General features: G+C 36.9%; 1 protein-coding gene across 1 annotated transcript in view; it reads right to left on the reverse strand.

The window, feature by feature from the left end:
- The window catches only part of LOC135209655 (dual oxidase-like), a 215,755-nt gene that overhangs the window by 108,140 nt on the left and 92,938 nt on the right, over positions 1-14,677 (reverse strand). The window contains 1 exon segment of the mRNA XM_064242382.1: positions 8,167-8,354. Within this exon segment, the coding sequence (XP_064098452.1) occupies positions 8,167-8,354 (188 nt within the window).

Genomic DNA, 14,677 nt, shown 5'->3' on the forward strand with positions numbered 1-14,677 from the left:
GAGAGAGAGAGAGAGAGAGAGAGAGAGAGAGAGAGAGAGAGAGAGAGAGGCTTAATCTAGTACCAAAATCAAAACAATGCAAAACACACAGATAACTTGTATCTGGAGTTGATGTGAACACAGGGAGAGAGAGAGAGAGAGAGAGAGAGAGAGAGAGAGAGAGAGAGAGAGAGAGAGAGGCGGGGGGCGGGGGGTGTTTCATCAGGTACCATAATCAAACCAACGAAAAACACTAGTAACCTTTATCTGGAGTAGATATGGACACTTTCGACTCGAAAAAAAAGCTTCCTTCACAAAAAAAGGGGGGGAGGGGGTGCTGAACGCTTACAATTCTAATTGACCCAACAGGGAGGATTTACAGATACCACAGGTGATAGAATCAACACCGGCTGCTCCTGAAGAGGAGAGAGGTTCACAAAAAAAAAGAAAAAAAAGATAGCGTTGGGCGAATAGTAGTGGTAGTTAATTGGGAGAAATATTGTGTTCGAACGAACTCTTAAGAGATTGTCAATACAAGTGCGATGGTTGTTCATTCAAAAATAAAAATAAATAAACAAAATATAATAAAATAAAATAAATAAATAAATAAAATAAATAATCAAATAAAAAATCGGAATAATCCAAGATACATTTCACTTTACAATACGTGTACATATAACATTGAAATGATCGAAATTACACTAAAATCAAATTGGAAGATTTAAATGATAATTCTTTTCAATGTTATGTTATTATCGGCAAGTAATGTTCATCACTGAAAAAAAAACAAGTGTTTCTTATACTTAAAAAGTTACAAAACAATTAGTTTAATTGTTAACCTGCTTATGAGAACATATCATATCCAGCCTTTACATAAAAAGATTAAAAAAAAAAAAAATATGTAGTAATGCTTAGAGAACCATACCATACCAAACTCATATAAAAAAGATAAAAAAAATAGAAAATACAAAATAAATATGGAGTAGTGCTTATGGGAACCATACTATATCCAACCCTTACATAAAAAGAAGATACAAAAAAATAAGAAAATCAAAATGAATATGGAGTCGTGCTTATGAGAACCATATCATATCCAACCATTACATAAAGATGAAAAAAAGAAAAAAAAATCCAAAATAAATATGGAGCGCTTATGAGAACGATACTATATCCAACCCTTACATAAAAAAAGAAGAAAAAAAAAAAAAGAAAATCCATAATAAATATGGAGTACCAGGACGCCCTATTACATCGGGCCGACAACCTCATTCTTAATCCGCTTAGCACCGAAAAAGACATAACTGAATCGGAGAGGTGTAGACAATCTTCTCTCATTTCGAAGTCAGGAAATGTTCCAGGATTTGCATACAAGAATTCCGCTCTAGCACCAGCAGCTTCGACTAGCGACGCCCTCTCTCTCTCTCTCTCTCTCTCTCTCTCTCTCCAGAAAAGATACCAGTGTTTTTTTATTGTTTTCATAATAATGCCTGATGTATCCATAGCATTTATGCTTTCCTAAAGTTGAACAAAACATATAAGAGGATCAGCTTAGAGAGAGAGAGAGAGAGAGAGAGAGAGAGAGAGAGAGAGAGAGGCCCAATCACGTAAGAACGCCTTCCAAACAAAAGCGACATCGTACCAACAAATTCATGGAACTCAATAATCCAAGTTCCCTTCATTTACCTGGTCTCCCCCGTCCCCGTCCCCGTCCCGCCCCCGCCTAACGATTTTACTGTTATACTCACACTCTTAGGTCGGGTAACCTACGCGTCCGGACTTTTAATCAGCTGTCAACGAGAAGAAAGTCCAGAGTTGATATTCCAGTCGCGTGCGGGGTAAAGATAAGGTTTCAGTCTGAGAGACCTCTGGGAGAAACGGAGGGAGGAGAAACAGAGACGAAATGGAGAGGAATCTGGATGAAGAAATAGAGAAGAAACAGAGAAGAAATAGAGATGTAATGGAGAAGAAACAGAGAAGAAATAGAGATGAAATAGAAGAAGAAATAGAGAAGAAACAGAGAAGAAATAGAGATGAAATGGATGAAGAAAAAGAGAAGAAACGGAGAAGAATCTGGATAAAGAAAAAAGAATAAATGGAGAAGAATCTGGATGAAAAGTAGGGATACAACAACTTATTGAGGGAGGAGAAAGACACATCCTATTTACTGAAAAAACATCAAGAATGGACCTCCTCTCCCCTTAATGACAGAATTCTCCAACGTGCTAATACTAGAATCATTACTAGCAAGCAGAGTTCCAAAGAAATAGTATTGTTTGTTTGTATGGTGTTTTTACGTTGCAGAACCAGTATGGTTCAGCAACGGGACCAACGGCTTGACGTGACTTCCGAACCACGTCGAGAGTGAACTTCTATCACCAGAAATATACACATCTCTGACCACTCAATGGAATGCCCTAGAATCGAACTCGCTGCCGCAGAGGTGGCAAGCAATGACGATACCGACCACGCCACTGAGGCGCTTCAAAGGAGTGGTAAAAACGACAACTAGGGCGAGAAAAAGAGAAGGAAAATGACGTCACTTTAGTTTTCAAATCTGGTGAAGGCTTTTGTATCCATCTATTCTCGCTATTGTTAACATCTTACAGGATTGCCTGTCCTTATAGAGAAGGCCTGGCCATCCAAAGCTCTCGGAGGAACAATCGAACGGGGCAGATCAATCACAACTGAACTTTCAAAAGGTTTCAGCTTAGAACAGGCAACAAGGCCGAAAGTGAAAAAGGCAAGACAGGAGACTTGCTTTAAAGGTGTTGATTTCCACGATTTCAAATTGTGTCGACCGTCAAGTTCAGAATTAAGTGAGTAATAGGAATTAAGTGAGCAATGGGGGTTGCGAGTGAGGAAAGCGTTAAATGAATTGAAGGTTTTATTTTTATTTTTATCTATTTTTTTTTTTACAAAGAAAGCGAGGAATGTTGCCTATTGTGGGTCATCTAAGTAGTGCGGATTGTAATGAAGTGATTCAATGTCTTTGAAGGTGTACTAAAATAAATAGAGGAATGATACCTATACTGGGTCACTGGAATGTATAATAATAAACATTAATAATATACAGTTTTAATATAACTGGAGTTTATAAAATATAAAACAGCAATAATATACCGTTTCAATATAAATGGAATTGATAATATATAAAACAATAATAATATAGCGTTTTAATAAAAATTACTTTCAATTCTTCAGCTTTCACACTTTGTTGCCAGACATTCCTTTATTTTTGTTTTTTGTTTTTGTTATATCGACGGTCTACGGGAAAGGAGCTCCGGTGTTACCTCTCTCTCTCTCTCTCTCTCTCTCTCTCTCTCTCTCTCTCTCTCTCTCTCTCTCTTTCTTTCTCCACTGGCGCCTATAACAGTACGAAGTAAAACTCGCTCCAGACTACAAAGCCATCCAAGCAAAGAATTCGAGTCTCTCACGCTAGCAATTTACCTGTTAGTTTAATTAACTCTCCCTCTAATAAAACACCAATCCACTAATTGCAAACAGCAAGCGCTAAGCGTAGGGTTCTGAAAAAGAAATCCAATAAAAAAAAGGGCTATCGCTTCTCGTACACAGCAAGAAGCACCAATGACGTCACGGCTCGCCGACCGCCTAGACCACAAACGAGTTAATTATGTCCGCCCCTTTCCGACGGTCTCATAACCTTTATAAGTCATCGCGATGTCTTTTCGTACGATGTGCGCGTGCGCGCGTACGTGCGTGCGTAAGCTGAGGGAAAAATGTACGTGCAGGATAGAGATCAAATTAACCACAAATCTGTCATCATATCTACCGCGTGGAGTTATTTATTTTTTCTCATATATTTGTCTTATCCCTCGACACCTGCCCTTAAATACGGAACGATGCAACTGACACAACATAAGAAAGACGCAAAACATTAAACTGTTTCTTTTGAATAAACCTAGAGAATTGATTTCTAATACAACCGGGTTATATTTCTATCCGCCCAGTTCTTCCCGAAGCATCTCTAAATGTTCTCTAGTGATAATGATTATTATTATGTTTATTTAAGGCTTTTTCCATGATTCAAATATCTGTAAAATATAGGAGATTAGACTTCCCGAAGCATCTCTAAATGTTCTCTAGTCATATTGATTATTATTATATTTATTTAAGGCTTTTCCATGATTCAAATATCTGTAAAATATGTGAGATTAGGCTTGCTAAGCCATCTCTAGATGTTATCTAATGATAATGATTACTATGGTTATTAAATTCATTCATTCTTCATGTCATATAATCTGTATGAGACTGCCCGCCCCTACCAAAACACAGGTTTCAATCCGCGCACCTCCCTTTGGCGAACACAACGAGACAAACAAATACAAAAACCTATTTTTCCTCCTTACCCCCCCCCCCCCTCCTAACCCCCCCCACCCCCCCCCCCCCACCCCCCCCCCCCCCCCCCCGCCCTGCTTTCGCAAAGCACAACAATCTCGCGATATCAATAATCGTCTCCACCCCACACCATAGCTAGAGCGACGAAAGCAATCAATGATGGGCGTACTTGTTTTGTTTGGTGCGGCTTTCGCCGTCAATGTATATCACCGACGTGAACATCAAACCCCAGGCAGACTCGAAGGTGGGATCTTGGTTCCTCCAGTGTTTTCGTCCATTTTGGAGATTGATATTTGAGAAGGGTGATCTCCGGATCTCGAAAGTTCAGGCGAAGATGGAGAATATTTCTCCTCCTTGTGCTTTTAATCATTTATTTACATTTTGGTCTTTTTATTATCTTAGCTTGTCTTTGTTTGCTAGTGGCTGATCTCCTTTTTTTTTTTGAATTTGCTATTATCTTCGGTGATTTCTTTCATGTGAAAACACGCATACCATATATATACATATATACATACATACATACATACATACATACATACATAATATATTATATATATATATATATATATATATATAATATATAATCCCATATATATATATATATGTATATATATATATATATATATATATATATATATATATATATATACTATATTATATATATATATATATATATATATATATATATATATATATATATATATATATATATACGTACATATAAATAATATATATATACACATACAATCATCGCTACAAAAGTCCAACTACTATGTACCCACACAAAATTAAGCTAGGAATGCAAGCATAAAAAAAGGAAGAAAAGATAGAGAGAAAAAAAGACAGAGAGAGAGAGGGAGGAGAGAGAGAGAGAGAGAGAGAGAGAGAGAGAGAGAGAGAGAGAGGGGGGGGGGGGGAGCGCTGAAAAATTGCTAAATCCAGCCCGTTTTAGCGAGGCCACTCGATATAGCGAAAATCTTGCAGTGCGCCCTAAGGAGACCCATTTGTTAAAGTGGAAAGAACTGCATGTCGGCCATTGACTCTCATTGCATGCCAATGAATATTTCTCTTGGAGGCAATGAAGGGTGTGATCGGGTCAAGGTGAAGGGAACGCCTTTGTACACATAAAAATATAGATACAATAATACATATACATTATCTCCACCTGCTAAAATGTATAAGAAAGAATTAATTTTATGGAAAGATGGTTATTAAAGGTACGAGAAATATTCTCTGGAAGCTTGAATTTCAAGTTCAATGGAACCCCATGTGGGCTTAATTCCAATAATGAATAAGGGTTCATCTTCAATAATATATAATAATAATAATTAATATTAATTATTATAATAATAATAATAATTTCAGTCTTAAACGATGGTCCCTTCGGTAGAGTTCATCTTCTGAATGAAGATAATAATAATAATAATAATAATAATAATAATAATAATAATAATAATAATAATAATGATGCCTTAAATGAATAAATAATATCAATGTTTACCAAATTAGCAAAAAGATTGCTCAATTCTACGTTTCGTTTCGCAAATTGCAATAAATTGCACATCACGTACACTCACAACTATAGTCTGACCTCCTCCCCGTTCAAGTGGCTACGTTCATTAAGACCAAAAGAAAGGAAACGAAAAACAGTGATTCTTTTGTGCGATAGGGCTGTTCATCATCATTTCGCGGGAGGCGTCCGAATCCATTTCCTACGTCGTTACTCAAGTCACGAGAGAAAGTCACGGGGATAAGTCTCGCTTTTCCCGTTGCTCGGCCATTTAATGGAGAGGGGGGAGGGGTTAGTGGCTAATTACGCCACAGAAAGGAATTACATCTTATAGCGGAAAATGAAATGTATTGTATCGTGATAACGCGAGGGAGATTGGGCGTATGATATTGGAGAAAGAGGAGGAGGTTAATATTAAAGTTTTGAAAAATTGCTGGGGAGGAGAGAGAGAGAGAGAGAGAGAGAGAGAGAGAGAGAAGAGAGAGAGAGGAATAATACGAGGGAGATACAGCGTATGATAATAAGGAGGAGGTTAATATTGAAGTTTTGAAAAATTGCTGAGAGAGAGAGAGAGAGAGAGAGAGAGAGGGTGGAGGAAGAGAGAGGAGGAGAGGAAAAAAACAGGAAGAGCAGAGAGAGAGACAGACAGACAGAGAGAGAGAGAGAGAGCGAGAGAGAAGAGAAAGAGAGAGAATACGCAGTACGATACAATAAGAGGAGGTTAATATTGAAGTTTTGAAAAATTGCTGAGAGAGAGAGAGAGAGAGAGAGAGAGAGAGAGAGAGAGAGAGAGAGAGAATAAATACGAGGGAAATTCAGCGTATGATATTGCAGGAACTTAATAATCTTGAAAAATTGCAGAGAGAGAGAGAGAGAGATTGATTCAGCGTACGATATTGGGGGAAGTTAATAGATTTGGAAAAATTGCAGAGAGAGAGAGAGAGAGAGAGAGAGAGAGAGAGAGAGAGAATGACATAATTGTGTGTTTAAGGAACTATATTTGATTGATGTCTAGACAATGATAGATGTGTGCGGCCTTCAAATCAAACCCAGCCAAATCTCATAGTATGCTGTATTCCAGCATAACTAACATACCGCGTTAACGTACTTTTAATTCCTCAGCCACACATAGGTTTGAATGAACAAGGATATAAGCATTAAATAAAAAAAATCGGACGCAAACTGAAGTGAAAATAACTTTGCTCCTCCGATTTCCAGCCAATATTCAAAGCGAAAACATCCAAGAACGAAGAAATGGCTCCGGGTAATTTTCCCTCAACTGCTGAGCTGAAATACTGCATTAGAACAAAGAATATAATAATTGCATTCCTAATTTTGGGAGGGCCAAAAGGCCACCATGTTTCTTCAGCAGGCAGGTCGCAGGTGAAGGAAACGTGTTATTTGCACGTAATTAGAACTGGGCTGAACACAGTTCGGGGACCTAGTGAACGCTACCCTTAGGAACCCTGAAATATATGATATCCTGAAAGCGCATTACTCACGGGACACTACGTCCCATGTCATTTCCTGCATTGATGTCTGGAGGATAAAAATGGATTTTTTGCTTGCTCGAATCGATACATAAAATTTTTTCTTCGAGAAAAATGGAAATTTGAGGAGGATAAAAAGGGATTTTTCTTTTGTTTGAATCGATACGTATAATTGCCTCCTTGAGAAAAATGGAACTTTGTCGATTTTGAATCTATCGAGGTGAAATGAAATTCCCTTATTAATATATATATATAGATATATATATATATATATAATATATATATATCTATATATGTGTGTGTGTGTGTGTGTGTGTGTGTGTGTGACACATGACTGCTAATAATCTGTTACTACAGAATTCCATGTGATAAAAAGAGCACATAAAAACGCCAAAATATAAAAAGTAATATATATGTCAGAGACTTACTTCTATGTATTATGGGCTCCTTTTCATAGATATATATATATATATATATATATATATATATATATATATATATATATATATATATCTAATAAAAGGAGCCCATAAAAAACATCCAAAATGTAGAGAGAGTACTATATTTCAGAGACTGCTGTCTCTCTCTTCAGGTATGATGAGCTCATTATATACCTGAAGAGAGACAGCAGTCTCTGAAATATGTACTTTTCTCTCTACATTTTGGTGTTTTTTATGGGCTCCTTTTATTGATGGAATTCCTGTTGTTACAGAACATTTTTACCAGTCATATATATATATATATATATATTATATATATATATATATATATATATATATATATATATATATATATACATAGATACTATCTAATGATACCCTAGTACCCTACCTGTTCTCGGGGGCTGTTAGGGCTCTGCCCCGTCGAATCGTCGTACCCAGCCCTCTGAAAGGGCATGAATTTGTCGCCCCGGCATTCCTTGTCGTACATCTCGTCGCATTTTTCGATGCTGATCTTGTGCATCTCGATGGGACAGCCTGCCTCGGAGGCCTGCAGGATCTCCGAGGACACTACCTGACCTGCAAATGAAGAGAGCAATGCGAAGTTTAGAATAATAATAATAATAATAATAATAATAATAATAATATAATAATAATAATAATAATAATAATAATGATAATAAAAGAAAAAAAAAAAGGCTTTTGTAAAATATTGCAATGCATATGACCCGATTTGACATTGAGAGAGAGCAATGTGAAACTATAGATTGAGAGTTAAAAATAATAATAATAGAAAAAAAAAGTCTTTTAAATGATAAGCAATGCATATGACACGACTTGACATTGAGAGAGAGAGCAATGTGGAATTATAGACAAAGTAACAAAAATAATAATAATAATAAAAGGCTTTTAAATGATAGGCAATACATATGACACGACTTGACACTGAGAGAGAGCAATGTGAAGCTATAGACAGTGTAAATAATAATAATAATAATAATAATAATAATAATAATAATAATAATAATAATAATAATAATAATAATAATAATAATAAAAGTAATAATCAATAAAAGCAATGAGCAATACATGACTTGCAATGAGAGAGTAATGTGAAACTATAGATTGTGAGTTAAAAATAGAAAAAAATTTAAATAATAAACAATACATGATACGATTTGACGTGCAATGAAGACAGCAATGCTAAATTATGGATTTTGAGTCGAAATTATGAAATTATATCTTAAATAATGTGCATTACGTACGGTGCGTACAAGAGTGGCTATATTTCGAAAGAATACCCCACACACAATTTTATATATATATATATATATATATATATATATATATATATATATATATATATATATATATATATATAGACATACATATAACATTAGCACAGGACAATGCAGTTGCGATGCATCCTGACCACCACTGAGAGAGAGGAGAGAGAGAGAGAGAGAGAGAGAGAGAGAGAGAGATGAGAGAGAGAGAGAGAAATTCCCTGCATTCGACCGAAGGTGAAGGTTATACAAGGAAATGGTGGACAGACGAGGCGATCTCTCCAGTGACGAAATCATCACCATCATCATCATCATCCATCCGCTTGAGAAAGAGGAGGAGGAAAGTGTAGTAGTAGTAGTATACAGAACGCGTGTTTGTTTGTGTGTGTGTGTGTGTGTGTGTGTGTGTGTGTAGGTGTGGTGTGAGCTAGTACAGTACGTGCTGGGAAGTGTTTCGAATCGTTATTAACACGAGGGATACATTGAGTGATGTGTTTTGTATATGTAAATGCGCTAATGAATATATATATATATATATATATATATATATATATATATATATATATATATAGATATATATATATATATATATATATATATATATATATATATATATATATATATATATATATATATACTGAAAGAGAGAGAGAGAGAGAGAGAGAGTGGGGGTGGAGGTGTTTTATCCCTAAATAAACGAACGCGATTAGCGTTCAAGGTGGATATACGAAAAAGAAGATATCAAAAAACGAAAGAAATGATAAGAAAAAAAAAAAAATTTACCAGTCCACGTCCTTTAAGGAAAAATCTAGTACATAATTCACCTGAAATTAAGTAAAAAAAAAAAAAAAGAAGAAAAAAAAAGCTAGACTCCCTTTAAGTCTTGCGCCACGGATAGAGTTTACCATCGCACGCAGAATTGCACAAAACCTCCCCCCTATCCCCCACCCCCCAACAAACCCCGCTGGGGCGCAGGGCGCACTGGCGCAAGAAGAAACGATCGTTGGGAATCGTTAGACGCTGAACGTGAAGCAATTAAGATAGCACAGAGAGGTCAGAAATTAGATATTGCTTCGTTCCGTAACTGGCTTGAAGGTAGGAGAAAGTTGGTGGGGGAAATGAACGTGATTTATTTTAAATAATGTGTAAGTGTATATATATATATATATATATATATATTATATATACACGTACAGAGAGAGAGAGAGAGAGAGAGAGAGAGAGAGAGAGAGAGAGGAGAGAACGTAAATACTTATGACAATTTCTATATATGTATATATACTTTATATATATATATATATATATATATATATATATATATATATATATATATATACACATACATACATATCACAAAGAAATGACACAAACGTAGATATTCATTTTAAACCATTCACAGCAAAACCGATTTTATAAAATAACTTTGTTCAACATCTCCTGGCGCCTTGCCATTCGTCACTCACCATAATAACAATAAAGCCGTGTAATTTTACGTACACCAATAACACTCATTTTCCTTCGTTCATCGCAAAAGTGGAGTCGACGGAAAAGCTGATATATCAAAAGAAGAAGAAGAAGAAGAAGAAGAAGAAGGAGAAGAAGACTCCGTGGTATACTGCCTAACAAATTTATAGCTGCCGTCAAAGACACACGCGACCGGTATAGAATTATCTATATTTAGAGGACAATATTTCTTGGCCACGTTGATAACCTGAAAGATTAGAGAGAGATTTGCTCTCACACATGGCAGGGTAGTTTAGCTAGCCTAGAGAGAGAGAGAGAGAGAGAGAGAGAGAGAGAGAGAGAGAGAGCTGGTTTGAAGTTTTAATGATTTACCTCACTTTTTCTTTATGTATTGGCGAGAGAGAGAGAGAGAGAGAGAGAGAGAGAGAGAGAGAGAAACCTTTTACCTCATTTTTTTTTTTATAATGCTAGACTTTATACACAAACGTAACGGGTAACAAAACTGGATATTTTTGGCTTTAGCTAACCACACCCTGAAAGCAATGAGAAGAAATAAAAAAAATTAAAAAAAATGTTCGTCTAAAACGCAGAGAGGAAACGGACAAACCTCTTAAAATAAGTGATGACGTCAACACAGAAAAAAGAAATGGGTGACAGAAAAAACTCGTTCGACTGGTGTGCAATTATACAAAAATACAAGAATGACGTACAGTTGAAAATTCACGCCAATAAATACAGACTACCAACGCAAAAGCTAGCCCTTGAAAACAGATGGGTATGACTAACAATAATCTTTTAATTATGGATGAAATTATATCCCCCTTGATTGTAAAACCTGATGTTTTGTTAACAGAGAGGATATAATTCTAACATTCTCATCGTCAGGGAGAATATAATTCTAACATTCCCATCGTCAGACAGAATGTAATTCTGACATTATCATCGTCAGAGAGAATGTAATTCTAACGTCCTCATCGCCAGAGAGAAGTTTAGATTAGATTATAAAATTTTTGGCACATAGCCAAGCACCGGAGCCGAGGGGCCATTCAGCGCGCATCGCCAGAGAGAATATAATTCTAACGTCCTCATCGACAGAGAGAATATAATTCTAACGTCCTCATCGACAGAGAGGATGTAATATTTGAAATTTTTTTAAACGAACAGATTATAAGTATCAGATTCCTCTCCGATCTTCTGAAAGCCTGACTAGTCTGGTTTGTGGCAGTTGGGATACCCAAGCTGCCCATCTGCAGCTCAGTGAAGGCCGATCTATGATGAAGGCCGCTCTGTTTTCTGTATAGGCCGAGGTCTTCTCCTTCTTCAACCTTCTTCTTCCTCTCGAATAACAATGTAGGACTTAAAATATATAGAATTTAGGCCATAGGCCAAGCGCTGGGACCTATGAGGTCATGCAGCATTGAAATGGAAATTGAAAGTACAAATTCTGAAAGGTGTAACAGGAGGAAAACCTCGCAGTTGCGATATGGATCAATTGTTTGGAGAGGGTGGAGAGTGAGATGGAACAAAGAGAATATGAACAGAGGTGCAGTAAAAGGAATGAAAGGGGGTTGTCACTACAACCCTCTATATATATACACGCAAAAAAAAAACATTCAGTACAACAAATACTAAGTAATCAATATCACCTATTTCCACATTCACATCCCAAGATCTAAACCAAATATTATTCGATTGTAAACAAACGACAAATCAGATTTCTTAATACACTTCCCAAACACAATATTTACTTCAAGTTATTTGCTTCACATCAGAAGGACTATCGTCTCCAAACGTAAAATAAACAAGCACTTTCTAATTCTTGGTAAAACACATTTCTTCTGCATCCTGGTTGCTGCAGGTGAACAGAAAGAGAGAGAGAGAGAGAGAGAGAGAGAGAGAGGAGAGAGAGAGAGAGAGAGAGAGAGGGGAAAAGGAGAAGTGTATGCAAGACTGGTTCACTCAATATACACTTTTCACATACTCTGTAATAAAACCCCTTTCGACAACCAACACGTTTAAGACGACGACATTCTGTCCCTAATCTTAAATAAAAGTAATATCACTTGGCCTCAAAAAAGCATCTCATACAGCAACAACGTAGGCATACAGAACAGACTTTCCACAATAAATACACCAACACACCACCCATCCACACGCACACACACAAACACACACCTGAAATTAAGGACACTTAGCCATATCCTAACACTTACCAAAGTGACAGTACCCTATAAGTATCCAACTAAACTTTTTCGGGGATACTGAAATAAATTATTGAGCTAATAAACAAAAATGGTGGCCAAGACCCTCTGGGATAGATAGATGGATTAGGAAACTGACGTTTCAACATAATGAGAGAGAGAGAGAGAGAGAGAGAGAGAGAGAGAGAGAGAGAGAGAATTTCCAAGACTTTCAGGGATAGATAGATGGATTAGCAACCTGGCGTTTTAACATCAGAGAGAGAGAGAGAGAGAGAGAGAGAGAGAGAGAGAGAGAGAGAGAGAGAATTTCCAAGACTTTCAGGATGGATGATGGATTGCAACCTGGCGTTTTAACATCAGATAGAGAGAGAGAGAGAGAGAGAGAGAGAGAGAATTTCCAAGACTTTCAGGATAGATAGATGGATTAGCAACCTGGCGTTTTAACATCAGAGAGGAGAGAGAGAGAGAGAGAGAGAGAGAGAGAGAGAGAGAGAGAGAGAGAATTTCCAAGACTTTCAGGGATGGATAGATGGATTAGCAACCTGGCGTTTTAACATCAGAGAGAGAGAGAGAGAGAGAGAGAGAGAGAGAGAGAGAGAGAGAGAGAGAGAGAGAGAATTTCCAAGACTTTCAGGGATAGATAGATGGATTAGCAACCTGGCGTTTTTAACTCAGATAGAGAGAGAGAGAGAGAGAGAGAGAGAGAGAGAGAGAGAATTTCCAGACTTTCAGGGATGGATAGATGGATTAGCAACCTGGGTTTTACATCGAGAGAGAGAGAGAGAGAGAGAGAACATTTAATCTGTCATGTGAAATCAGCGTGTGAACGTGACCAATCGAGCAATAATTGTAAGGACGGGTGAAATTGTTTCTTCTCAAGGATTCCCAAGTATTTCTGGCAAAAACACGTCGTTATTTGATGATCCTTGATAGCCTCTGTCTTCGATATTTCACGTGTCCCGCTCCCTCAAGACTTCGCTCAAGCGTGGGACTTCTCAAAAGGGGATTTTTGTTTTTTTCGTTTTAGAGCAGATAAAAGATACAAAGTGTTCATCCCTTTTTACGTCAAGGGAGATTTGATAGGCGACTTCGTAACCTGTTTAGGTCCGTCCTGAAAGGATTGCGATAAAAAGAAAATAAAATGGCAAGCTGACGTCACTGATGGAACAAGAGTGCAAATTTTATTTCGTCACTGAAAAAGAGAGAGAAAAAAAAAGACAGAACAAAAACTGGTAAAAAATGCGACCCATGAAGCTTTAACCCCGACCCGGTGGTGGCCTGGCCTATATCACTGCCAGATGCGCGACTATGAGTGTCTTTAGCCTTGAATAAAATAACATCTACTGACCCTAGAAGATTGCAATTTGGTATGTTTGATGACTGAAGGGTGAATGACCAACATACAAATTTGCAGCCCTCTAGCCTCGGTAGCTTTTAAGATCTGAGGACGGACAGAAAATGTGCAGACAGAAAAAAGTGCGGACGTACAGACAAAGCCATCTCAATAGTTTTCTAAATAAAAAACAAAGAACTTGGCAAACATGGAATATGACACACGCCCTACTTCGAAGGTAAAGTTGAAGAATGATATATTAACACTAAAGTAAATAAGACCGTGAATATTCGACTATACCGAGACTATATACCGTCCACCCAACAAGGACAGCAAATAAAATAAATTCTTTGGAGAAATTGAGACACATACATGAGGTTGAGGGTTAGAGTAAACACAGTGTATTTGTCAATGATGGCCCTACAAGGTGAGCAGTTGTATTCCATAAATAAACGCGACTACTTCAAAATTCTTTTGTCTTGGTTCTTTTAGAGAACCATATAACATATATATACTACACATCTACACACACATCACACACACACACACATCTATATATATATATATATGTGTGTGTGTGTGTGTGTGTGTGTGTGTGTGTGTGTGTGTGTAATGTTA

Source organism: Macrobrachium nipponense, chromosome 38, assembly GCF_015104395.2.
Source record: "Macrobrachium nipponense isolate FS-2020 chromosome 38, ASM1510439v2, whole genome shotgun sequence".
Classification (NCBI taxonomy): domain Eukaryota; kingdom Metazoa; phylum Arthropoda; class Malacostraca; order Decapoda; family Palaemonidae; genus Macrobrachium; species Macrobrachium nipponense.